Source organism: Polypterus senegalus, chromosome 1 (assembly GCF_016835505.1).
Source record: "Polypterus senegalus isolate Bchr_013 chromosome 1, ASM1683550v1, whole genome shotgun sequence".
NCBI lineage: Eukaryota > Metazoa > Chordata > Cladistia > Polypteriformes > Polypteridae > Polypterus > Polypterus senegalus.
Genome location: NC_053154.1, coordinates 160,550,122 through 160,563,623, shown reverse-complemented (window position 1 = coordinate 160,563,623; position 13,502 = coordinate 160,550,122). Strand labels below are relative to the sequence as shown.

General features: G+C 37.0%; 1 protein-coding gene across 3 annotated transcripts in view; it reads right to left on the bottom strand.

Moving 5' to 3' along the window:
* The window catches only part of fndc3ba (fibronectin type III domain containing 3Ba), a 528,549-nt gene that overhangs the window by 229,323 nt on the left and 285,724 nt on the right, over positions 1 to 13,502 (bottom strand). For all 3 annotated transcript variants that reach the window (XM_039761474.1, XM_039761483.1, XM_039761492.1), the window contains one exon: positions 7,586 to 7,823. In XM_039761474.1, the coding sequence (XP_039617408.1) occupies positions 7,586 to 7,823 (238 nt within the window). The remainder of the gene's footprint in view (positions 1 to 7,585; positions 7,824 to 13,502) is intronic.

The window sequence follows — 13,502 nt, the reverse complement described above, 5'->3', positions numbered from 1 at the left end:
TTGATAACGTCACCAAATTTCAATTAAATCAGTTAAAGTGTTTTTGGGGTATTTAGTTTTTCTATTGTAGGAATGTTTTAACCCCTAAACTTTGTTATTTTTAATTTTTCTTTTCTTAGCAGATGCCTACTGCCCTAGATGTACAATCATGCTAAATTTCAGCTTTTTAACTAAAAAATAGTGTTTTCATTGCATTAGATAGATAGATAGATAGATAGATAGATAGATAGATAGATAGATAGATAGATAGATAGATAGAAGCTAATGATAGATGGACAGAGAGACAGACAAATAGACAGATATGCAATAATTTAATTGTTTTCCCAAAGTATCAACATATGATAATCTTTTATTACTTCTCTGTTCTAATTTAATGAAAGTTAGTGTATATTCTACATAAGACAGTTTTGTTTGTGTAAGTCTGTGGTTCTCTTCATCAATCCAAGCTGTCATCATTTACTTTCAATCCTATCAGTTTGCTTTTCTGTACTACAATGTACCACACTTAAAATATATATGAATTACAAGCAATTAAGTATATATTTCATACAACATTCCATAACTGCATCCCATCTTGACAGAAGCAAACTGGAAACAGATGAAGGATTCGAATCATGAAAGCTCGCTGTCTTTTTTCACTTATCCTTGTGGTCAAGCATCTGTCTATACCGTCAACACAAAAAATGTATTTCTGCAAAAAGATGAGTACAAAGTCTATAACAACAAATGAGGTGAAAAAGAAAAAAAGCTAAGCCACTTTAGGAGTATGAGATTTTTAAGCTCTCATTTATTGCCAATACTGTTTATATTTTCAGAATCTAATTCATTTCAACAAATAAGAAGTGTGCGATATATATAGTAGAGTTTTTGCACATGCATCAAGTAGTAGCAAATGACCACTACTGCTTTGCTCTCTGGCATCCAAACCCTTTTGTCAAAGTAATGCCCTGGTGGGGACACCCTAAAAGTACATCCTCTAAAGTCTAAACTTTTCTTTTAGCAGCAAAATCCTGCAGTGGGAAACACATCCCCCCAAACTCCCATGTTTAGTGACTTTGGCCACAATTGCCAACTAAACCTTTAATCGTTGCTTTCTCTGGGAAATACAGTACAGTGTGTTGCATTTTAATAAATTACAGACGACATATACTCAGTCTTTCAAACCTGACACTGTGCTCAAAAAGAAAATATTTATGACTTTTAAACTGGTGAGAAAAAGGCAGCAATGTTGACTGTACTGTATGTATTTAGCTTCCCACCATGTCAATATTCGGAGGAAACAATTTTGATAGCAGACATGGCGAGTTTTTTTTTTTGTATGAAGTCTCTGTCAACTGTGCATCTCAAGATACTGTGATTATCTTCCATTACTAAATGTGTATATGCTCGATCTGTTGGGCACTTTTTGCCACATAAAACCTTTTTTGTATCACCCAATTTACTCCATTCAAACGACATAAAATAGACAGTAATGTGCTGCTAGTTTGGCCTCTTCTTGCATCTCATACTTGGCATTCCTGAATATTTGGCTTTGAATTTTTACATAGCACACCTCTTGCAAACATTTTGTGTTTTGTCTGAAAATCTTTAACCTCTCAACCAATGCTTTTAACCCATTTAATCCCACAATGATTTTGTCACATTCCTCTGAAGTATGAATTATAAGTTTGAAAATACAAGATACATTAGCATTTTCTTCACTGAAGGATCAATAAGAATTATGAGTTATGTGTAAAAGTAAAGTTTGCTGGAAATTTCAAAAGTGTACTAACAGATTTTCAAAAGGAATCAACTTATAATTCTGACTTGGCCTTTCTAAGATACCTGTAAAGAAGTCCACTGTAGTTTGTTTTTTAGTTTCATGTTTCTAAAGCATTAACTTTATCTCTGGGCACACTTCCTTACAAGACTGAAGTATGCTGCCTTTTAAGATCAGATTTTCTCTGATGATAAGACATGCCCCATAAAGTAAGTCATATAGACACGTTGCATTGACATTTTACCTCATTATCTCACAAAATCCTAATTTTGTATGATACAATGTGCTTCTAAATTTCTGGTTGGACATTATTTCTTTAGCATTGGCGTTGTCACTGCCAATCTGCCAAATAAGGTAGCTTGGACGAGTGACCATTATATGATGATTAATTGCCAATCTGTTCCCATTAACTCAACTTTCACTTAGCTTATTGATGTTCCCTTTGGCCTCATGGTGTCCTTGGGCATGGATTTAACCCTTTTTGAGCTGCCAAGTCTGGAGGGCTAGCCTACTCTGCCTATATTATGGGTGGTACAATGCACCTTTTATACCTAATGCAGGAGAAATAAAACTGAAATTAAGAATCACAATTTTTGAGTGTGAACTTACAAAAATAGATGAGTTAACTGACAGAATAATTTGATTATCAGCAAATAAAAAGTATGTAATATAATGGATTTCTTAAAAAAAAAATATGCCAAGAGCCAAGATTCATCGATTAAATGAGCATCAGGATACTGATACATGAAGAATAAAACATCTGATTGATTCAAACTACACTAAAACATAATACACTCAAGGGTCATCATATATAAAGAGCTATTAAAATGCCAGCTGTGCTACCCATTCAAGATGGGCTGAAATCATCAACACATACATCAGCTTTAACGTTTGCAGTGCACTTTGTAAATGCCATTTGGAATAGGAGTCAAAAAAGAAGTGTTCATGTTTGAGATGCGCCATCTGTTGAAATGACAAATAAAATGCATTAATTACTGAAATGTTTGTGATGTGCCTGGCACAGAGTCACTTATCCTTTTATTAAGGTAGATAACAACTGAGAAGAATAGAAAATAATTTACTATAGTGATCAGAAACTTATAAAACTGAATGGCCCTCACCCCAGTTTGGGAAGCTTTAAGTTTTTTCACAGAAGTACACACCATCAATTTCATTTCATTTCAGCATAAGCCATTTTGTAAGTTAGGTTTACTGCAATATAAAATGACGATTAACAGCCCCTTGTAATTCTATTCATCCTAACAGTTTTAGTAGTCTACAATCTTGTATTCTAAAAAAGAAGTCATATTCTTGTAACTTACAGAATTGGCACAACATTTTTATCAGTTTATATTTCACAAATGATGTAAGAATGTACTCAAACCTCACCATCCTTGTCTGAGCTCACAGCAGCACTAAAGGGTACCAGTGCTGTAATTCGTGTTTCTTAGTGTTTTAAAGAGATTGATTTATTGATTTGAATGGATTTTAAGCACTGCCCGACAGTTTGACCTGGGCTTAATTAAGGCGCGCACATGAACACATGTAATAGCTGGTTTGTGTTGATTACCGGATAAGCGGCACAGTAATTAACAAGCATCAGCTGTAAGTAAATAGCGATAAAAGGAAGGGGTTAGTGATTGAGAGGAGATAAAGAAAGAGTAAAAAAACAAGAAATAAAACTTTGATCTCTCATTAGAACAGCTGGATGTAAGGTATTTCTTGTCAGGGGGATAGGACAGGCAATGTCAGCTCTATTGAGCTACAGAAGGGAGCAGGACCGATGGCTGATGTGGAAGTTCCATGATGTGGCTATATTTGAATCAGAGGACTTTAAGCGAGCAGAGGAGAATGGGGAGAGGCCGAGGATCCAGATCATAACATCACCATTGTAGATGTCAGAAAGCCGGGATGGGTGGGGGCACCGACTGAGAAGGCAGATCAGGATGCAGTGAGCCACGCAACCTGGGATTCACTATGATGTCCAGATGAGGGGAAAAGTAATATAGCATGAAAGATTGTTTTGGATTTTCGAAGTATTTATTTATACTGAGGCATGTAGTTTACCGAGACATGTAATTGAAACAGAAACCTTGGCAACACTTAAGAAGAATCTGGATTAGATATTGGGACAGCTTAGCTATTAGCTAAACAAACTGGCTTGATGGACTGAATGGTCTTCTCTCATCTGTCAAATTTCTTATGTTCTTATTATTTACATATTTATGGAGCACTCCCAAAGACAATGTTTTTAATGGACAAAATTTGTGTTTAAAAAGACTTATTCAATGAAACACTATTGTGCCTTCTGCACTTTAATTCTTTGTTGTTCGATAAACTTTTGCACACTTTTGTCTGTCTCCTCATTCGCCCCGGTCCATCTCTGTGATGACCACTTATATCCTTGTACAGGATGGTGTCTGGGGCATCAAAACCTCACGTAAAGAAACAAAGAAACAAATACAATATTTTGAAAAGAATTCTGGTATAAAAAACACAGGTGGCTGATATAGTGCTCTTTTCTTCTCTAATTTTGAAGCATCCTAAAATGTTGTGTTTACGAGTATCAATATGCAGTGTGACGGGCGGCCTCGACCATTACCCGGCCGGGACGCCAGCTGGATGGAAGGACTGGGGGAGAGAGAGCATCTCTGAGGCACTACCTCCCCTGGCACACTGGAGGGTAGCACCACAGATTCCCACAGGGCATGCTGGGACTTGAAGTTTGGCACAGCCTTGTTGGGTTCCTTGGGGGCTGCCAGGGGGAGCTGCACAGCCACCACACCTGGGAGTGATTGAAGGTAATACTGATGAGCCAGATTTAGCACTCCCAGGAGTAAAATAAAAAAAGCTGCCTCACCCAATTCGAGGAGCCAGACCTGGGAGGAAGTGGATGAAGTTTGCAGGGAGAGGAGTGGAGGCGGAGAGCAGAGAGAACTGTGCTTTGTCTTGTGGACATTGTGCTCTTGTGGGAAGCAAAGAAAGCCCTTCCCCACCAATAAATAAAGGTGTGCTGTGTGTCAACTTGCGTCCTGCCTGTGTGTGTCGGGGTTAGGGCAGCTGTAGGCGCCCTGGTGGTCCACACCATCCACAAAGTGGGTAAGTTTCCTTGTGTTAAGGCTTCTGTCAGATTCTATACATCTATTTAAACAGTTTGCCTGTTTCTACTCTGTCAACCCTAAATAAGATGCCTGACCATTATTAGCGAATTAAGAAAGTATTTAAGCCTTCTTTTTTTCTGAAAAGCCTCATTATTCTCTAACATGTTTTTTTTTTATCACACAATGAATACATGTGCAAATAGACAGTCTTACCATCCTTATTCAAATTATGTGTCCAACTGAGCAGAAATGGCTTTAAAGATGTGAATATGAAATTTCCACATACAAATACACCTCCCATCGACCAGGCTGAAATTAAGTTACTAACTGGATTATACAAAGCCTCTTCATTCTAGTTATTCAGATCAAGACAAAACGCATATTCCAAGTTGTTACCACATCAAATCTTCTTCCTAAAATGAATTGAGCATTTCATTCAATCAGCATTTGGGAGTAGAGTACAATTTTAAGGACTTTAACTACTATTTCCTTGTAAGCACAAAACGTGTTAGTCATTTTCCCTTGACTGTGTTGAGAGTCGCCGTATTGGAGCAATAGCTAGGGTAGGACATGTCAGAATTACTGGGTGCACTGCACAAACAACAATTGAGGAATAGGTTTTCAAATCCCTCCACTGTTTCTTTGTATATCTCAAACCGTATCATTTTAACAGCTAGTACTACCACTAAAAAAACATGCTGCCCTTCATGAATTATATAATATTTAGATAAACCAATACGTGATAATGTTCACCATTAACAGGACTATATGAATTAAACATTAATTTTCTCATGTAGCTCAAATCATTGTCAGCTTGTAGAGTTTATTTCAGCAAAGTTTCATTTGAGTTATCTGGCAGCTCACTTTCTGCTATTAAGAGGTTAACTCAAATAATATCCTTCAAAAGGCATGCTCTGAACATCTTCAGGTTTTCTCCTGGTACCGCTCTGGCTTCTTCTGTTTAGACTATACACTTAAATGTTCTAATTCTTAACTGTGTTACACGAATATGTCATGCACTCCAGCTTGGTGAATGAACAACATGCATTACGGGCTAAGGATTTGGTATTATGTGTAAAATGTAGCAAAAAGTGACATGTAATGTAATATAGTTGCTGCAGGGATTTCTCTTCAAAAAAATTTGTGATGAAGCTTATTAATTAGCATTTTGATATTTGTTTGTAATTGTCATTTAAGAGATATTTAGTAACTTAAAAAAAGAAACGGGTTTCTTTATGCAAATCACTATGTTTATATGAACACACATAATGATGTTAATGTGAATATCCCAGTTAAGGCAGAAACCTGGCTTCTTAAAAATCCACATTCGCATGCGCAAATAATCTTCTGGAGTTTTCCTTTGACAAAATATCATTAATCTGTGCAAAAAAAAAAAAAAGTTAAAATATCATCATTGCAGAGGGGAGAAGGAATAATGTGATTAATGGCCTTAGATTTGCCTCTGAAAATTTATTCTGTTGACACTTCTACCTGTAGCTGCTGAAAGCATGTGCAAAGCTAAGCTGGCAAACAGAGTGCAATGGACATGTACAGACTACAAAATTCTTAACTGTAACCCGATTAAAAGTTTAGATAGCCACCTGAGCTGATTATTCGTGAAGAAATCTACTTCTGTTAGCCAGGTTTCTCAGGGGTCAATAGCCCAATCTCTCTAACAGGAATAAGGGTTTACATTGCATTTCAGAAATCAGGGTTCTGTGAATAACCATGTTATCGAAATGCATGTAAACACACTGACTCTGAACTCCTCAAAATTTTGAGAATTCTGTTAAAGGTAAGAACCTTTTTGTTACATGCTGCTTTGGGAGTGTAATGTGTGGCAGGGGGTTGTGATCTCTCTACTTGTAACCGGTTTTATGAGGGTACTTTGTTACAACTCTTTGCAGGACATTCTATGAGCCATTCTCCAAGGTAGGCCATAAACTGACCAGCTAGCCTGAGATGAAAGGACAATCTGCCTGGAACGAATGATATGATATTCAGCCATGACTCTTGCTGAAACAGCAGGGTCTGAAGGACTTAGGTGTGGCTGACTAGGATTGGTTGTTGAAAAAAGGAGGCTACTCTGTACCACGACAACCAATTGGTACAGGATGTTTGACAGGAAATGGTATAAGTTTGGTTTCTCTGCCTCTCTGTCTCTCTCTGCCATTCTCCATTTTGAGAAGACCTCTATTCATATTCAGATAAACTGTTTGTCCTTACAGAGATGATTACCTGAAGAGAACTGAATGGAAAAGACAACTTTTGAAGAATTGAGTGTACAAGTTTACGTGCCTCCTGAAACAACACATATAGCACTATTAGGTTTGTACTGGTTTGTAATGCCACAATCTATTCACTTTACATGGCACTAGTTATAATAAAACATATTATTTACAATGCATAATTAAAAGTGCAACTCTTTCTCCTGCCTGCTCTTTTAGTCTATCAAGTTGCCTGGGGTTATAGACGCAAAAGAGAAAAAGGGAAGTTCTGAACTACAGTACCTGACAGTGTGGTAAGAAAATGACATTTGAGACCTTTTGTTAAGGTCTACATAATAAAGGATACAAAGGGGAGTATAGAGTCACCCAAGGACCCTAACAAGACAAAACACAACCTAAAAGAAGAAATATACTAGTGATCATAAAACTGACAATAGGTTTGCAGTTTCTTGAATTTATACACAAAACTAACACCGTTTTTATATATATATATTTACCTTGCTCTCCATATATTGTGGGAGGGAGATGGTGCTGTGTGAAGAAAGGAGGCGGCATGTCCCCAGTTACTGGTGGATAAAATGCAGTATGAGAGTTGGGGATGAAATGGGGATGATGGGTGAGATATGGAGGTATGTGATGTGTGGGAGAGATTGCTGGGGGATAGCTGTGGGGATAGCACTCTGGAGATTGGGGTGTCACGACCACTCTTCGCACCCCAGTGTTGTCTTCTAGAACCTGAAAGATAATAAAAGGAAAAACAGAGGCACTTAGTACTGGCAGTGCACTGAACCACTTGTATTTTAACTGAGCAAGCAACACAAGATAATGCAACGTGCCTGGCCCCACTGCTACGCCATCATGAGGTGCTCTGCATGTCAATCCATTGAACTCTGCAGTATCTGTTCACCTATTTGTCTTGTTTCTGAATACTTTTTCATTACAGAGAGCTAAAGACTAACCAGGCAACATCCAACACAATGAAGTGACAATAATCCGCTGCAATCTAGTCTCATTGTAGGCCAATTTAGGGCTGCTGGTTGAAGTAACCTGCACAACTTTGGGAGGTGGGTGGAAACTAGAAAAGTGTGAAGAAAATTCACACGGGCATGGAAAGGGCAGCATTCACACAGTGACTAGGCAGGCCTATGTCAATGGAGCTATGAGGCAGCAGTAGCAACAAGAACACTTTTAGTTCTATAGCACATTCCCACAAAACACTACAGGACCAACACTAACCACTTTGCCACTATGTTGTCATACTCATACTGTAAGATTTCTAAACTGTTTTCCTCACAGTCTTTAGGCTGGAAAAAAGTATGAAAAACAGGATCTTTGGGGTCATGTTGCATGATGTGATGAAGATAACACATTGGTTCAATACAAAAGAGGACACAGAGGCCTCTCTCTGTGCACCCAATCATTTATTCTTACACTGCAACCAATCATGAGGTGATTACTAAATGTCATTCCAAAGTGTTACATGATGGTCAGTCATATAAGTAAGAATTTCACTGTGACGAGAAATCTGAAAATGAACTGAACTTACAGATGCAGTAAATGGTACCAAAAGTATCCCATGGAAAGTACAGTCATCAACAAATTTCTTTTTGCTCTAAGCAAATGTAACTATAACAATTTAAATCATTATATTTTTGAATCAGCATACATTAACTTTGTGGATCTGATGTGGTTGACCTCTTTGCTACATAAAACTGTGCTTAAGTGTTTCACCTGTCTACACAAATCTGGCTACATTCTAAGTAAATTAAGAAAGCGGTTACTTCAAAATAGGCAAGAAAACAGGTTTGTATTTCAAGAATATTCAGTATTTACCTTATTCCCCATTTATACAAGCACAAAGTTAGCCCTCAGCATTATAAAAAAGACAAATTAGATGAAAACGAGAACCATTTCCTGCCTGTGCTTTGGCGAGAGTTGTTATTGTGAATGTGCCATGAAAAAAAAAAAATCATTGTCCTCTGAAAAACAAAGCAATTAAATCTCAAAATATTACATGACATGGGTGTGCATATCCAGCGTATCCTCTAATTTTATATCCTCCTTTGAAATGCCCCGTGCCATAAAGCTATGGTGTAGAGGTTATTCTGTAGCAGATGAAAGAGGATATAATGCAGCAAGTTTGTGTCATAAAAGTCAGCCTAACTGTTAACTAGCAGCTTAACGCCTTTCAAGATTCTGTTACTTTTTGAGCCTCGTGACAACCCCAGGTCTACTGTTCACTTCAATCTGATTTAATCAAGCCAGACATTGAGGTTTAAGTGCAGTGGCATTGATTATTTATAATGGCAAGGCTATCCAGGACAAATTCTAGTACAGAAGAAGGGAAATGCTACTTCATGAGCAGCATTGTGGGATGGGTCTTTAACCCAAAGGATCTAATTTTACTATCTCTAATTATAGAACAACCAACATAAACTAGATGTCTACAAATCATATCTTTTACTAACAACTTGTATTTTCGATTCCTTCCATTTAATTCCTTTATAGGTATGACATATACTATCGGTCAAAAGTTTTAGAACACCTAAATTTGAATAAAATTTTGTACGTGTAATGATGCCTTGACTTAATTTATTTTTATTTGCCATTGTTTATTTTTTCTATGTCACTGTAATATTGTCCAAGTAGTACTTCAGAGGGTGTAGTAACACAGTCTGTTCCAACTCTGCTTTAAAACAGGTAGAGGGGCTTATAAGTTGGAGTACCTGTGCTTGCTTCAATTTGCAAGACTTAATTTACTTTTATTGCTGCAGAACATCTGTAGAGCGTAACCTATTAGTTGTTCCCTGAAGAAGGTCCATTTGTAATATTCTGAAATTTCCTTTTTTTCAGTTTTTGCTAACCTAAAGTTTAAATTTAAACGTCTAGCAGTTTACTGCTTACCTTCTCACCATTTTTGGCCATTTATTGCATTTCAACTGATTCAATTTGAAGAAAAATTGGAAAAACTGAGGTGTTATAAAACTTTTGACCAGTAGTATATACGATTATCTACAATAAACAAAATGTATTTCTGTATTCAGGAGTGGACATACTTTTTATTCTTAAGCACATCAGGTTTCTTTTTGCCTTTACCTTTTGTGCGTATGTATTCTCTCTAATGAACTGGTGACTCATAAAAAATGTTTTTCTCCCAAGTTTTGTTTGTTTGGCTTGTTTTTTAATTATTTTTAGAAGGTAATTTTTGATTGCACATTAGTTGGTTCCAATGTTCCGTAGATAAAATACAATACAAAGTACTGAAATGACTAAATCAAATTTGAGGTCCTTCCTATCCCATTAAAGAATTGCGGGCCAGCAGCAGTTATCTATGCATCCTTTTACTGAACCTGCTTATTTCCATTACAGGGTTGTAGGGAGGTAGAGCACAAAGCAGGAACCTAATCTGAGCAGGATGCCAGCTGCTACGAGCAGAAACTTTGGCAGGGAAATAAAAGAACTTGTAGCACATTTAGGTATTTATAAATGTAACCATGTGATTAACATCACTACTTTTTGTTTTTTCAACACATACTAGTACAGCAGTAATGTAGATTTAAAGTATCCAAAATTAAAAAAATGAGCAAATGAATAACACACAAACTTCTCCACTGTATTTTTAAAGGAATAAAATAAAAATCGCAAGGACTTAATCCCCATTATGCCACCAAAACTGGCCAAAAAAAGATATTGTCGGAAAGGAATGGACATCTCAGCTGATACTTTCTGCACAGTGATGCAGTGTTCAGAATGGCGGCTTCACAGCTCGAAGGGACTTGATGAAGGTCTGTGTGGACTCTACGCAGTTTGCTTTCCTCCCAAATCTAAAAGACAAGTCAGTGTAAGTGGCGACTCTAAATTGACATTGTATTAGTGAGGGATGAAGGGAGTGAGCCAAGCGTTTGATTGAAATGCCATTCTGGGTTCATTTCTGCCTTGTGCCCAATACAAACAGGTTAACGTTCAGTCCCCCACAGTCTTGTTGTTGTGAAGAGGTTAGCTGATATTTCCACTGCATTTAAATGATTTGCCATTATTGTGTTTTATATATCACCTTAAACTGAAATATTATAAAACTTTTATAATGTTTTAAAAATGATGTGTCCAAAGCATTTCACTTGTGCATTACGCATAGAACTTTAGATTAATGCTGAAAAACACACAAATGCAATGGCATGCTAAAATAGGGTTGGATTATTATTGGCCCACCCCTATTAATGTTGTTCATGTGCCTTTTCAGCAAGGATATTACAAGCAAATGACATTCAATATATACTGTGTGTTAATGAATAGGCAGGTGCTGCAAGCATATTATTATTCATTTCATAAAAATGTATTTGAGTTAACCAGTGCAGGCCAAAGGTAACAAATACTGGGTTAAAAGATCCCACATAACTCAAGCTGGGGACTTCATTCTCAAAGTAAAATATTAAATGTGAGGTTTGACATTATCATTCAGCCTCCAATGAGAAACAAACTGAAAACTACATTTAATGACTTTAATATTGCAAAAGCACCACTGATTTTTTATATTGGAGAAGATGAAGAAAAGTAAATTTGTGTATTAGTAGAAGACGGCACTACTGTAATACAAACAAGGAAATTTATAAGTCAGTGGCAGCAGCCTTTGTCTTAGAAGAACCAATAAAAGCTTTGAGCAGACTGGCATTCGAGAAAACAAACGGTGGCATAGTCCAAGCCTCTGTGTGCACTGGCACTGGCAGATTCAGCCCAAAATGAGCACGAAGAGCTGGCAAGCTTCCATTAGTTTTCATGTGCCTAAGAAAAGGAATTATTTGCCAAGGATTTAAAAGAATGCCAGGAACATTGCTACTTTCAAGAGATAATTCAAAGCACGTTTTAGTCTTGCTGTTACACAGAAACATTTATGTAACAGTCACTATATTTGTAATGTTATTGTGCCGCTGTTTAGGTAGGAATAAATTGATTCATTCTGTTGGGTCTGTGACTTCGCATCATGTCTTGTGGGGCTGTGCCTTTGAAAGAAAACAAACATGCAGCATTTTTTGGATTTGGTGAACAGGGGACTAGTGAGTTGTCATACGTTGGGATTTGGGTTCATTTTCTGTCGCGGTCGCTTCCCTCGTGATCACTTTTCAAACAACTTTGTTTGACCTGGTGGCTGAATCAGCGATGTTCAAATGACTGAAAATATCCTGCTATGGTGTAGTTACACAACCAAGACCACAGTTCCATGAGCTCAAAGTTGCCAAAAGATGGAAAGGTCATGTGGCTAGTTATCTGTGTGCGTGTAAGCGTATTGTCACGCTTGAGTCACAGATTTGCACAGAAACACAGGAGATTGCAGAGACAGGAATTTTATTTAAATACTTCAAACAAACATTTCTCTCTTTCAAAAGAGGTGTGTGTCAGGAGCGGGACACCCAACAGGAGCAGTGGATGTCTGGAGATGGAGAGAGAGAGAGACAAGCAATTAGCCAAAAAGGACAGGTGCTGTTCAGGCTTTTAAGTATGCGTAGCGTCGCGTGATACAGATCAGCTGCAAGTAAGTCCAGCAAGTAAGGAAGCAATGTGAAAGTAGTCTATCAGCATTTTTAAGGAGCGTCCGTGTCTGAACGCACCCCTACTCACAGTATATATTATTTAATTATTTATTTTTAATAGATCTCATGTCACCAACATGGAATTGTGCCTACTTTGAATTCTAAATAATAAATAGAAAGAACTGATTAGCAATATCTTTGAAACACAAAGCTATTTTGCTCCCCTTGTTTTAAGAGACGTTAGTAGTTATGTGCTTGCACTTTCTCCAGAAACACTTGACTGGACCCAATGTCTCCCAAATTGTCTTACATACAGTAAATTTACAACAATTAGTGGAAGATTAGTTGTGGAGAGTGGCAAATCAGCTTCTAAAAACTAATTAAATGGTGAATGTATGTCTGTTATTAACTTGCTTAAACAAATCTTGGTTCCCATCTCACCCTTATAATGGGAATTAACATGTCAGAACAAGAACTTAATAATATTTGCAGTAGTGACTTTTCACCCAAGACTGAATTTACTATTAACTGAACAGACTAAATTTGTAAAAGTTTATTAAAAATAATAATAATAATAATAATAATATTGGTGTGTCCCGACTGTGTTAAACATATGGGGTGTCATCCACAGTATTCATTTACAGTATGTCAATGTAAAGGAACCCAGCAAAATGAACTGTATTTATAAATCACCACCCAAATATTCCACAAAATTCATTTATATTTATTGTTCTAGTTACAGATCTTTGTCAAGTCAATTACTGTTATTTACTGTTTGTTTCAAATGCAGTGTAGGAACACCTGGTGATATATTTTATTAAGAAATGATAAGATGTAAAGTTGGTGGTGCACCAGTTATCTTACGGATGAAGGAGACTTCCCTTAAATC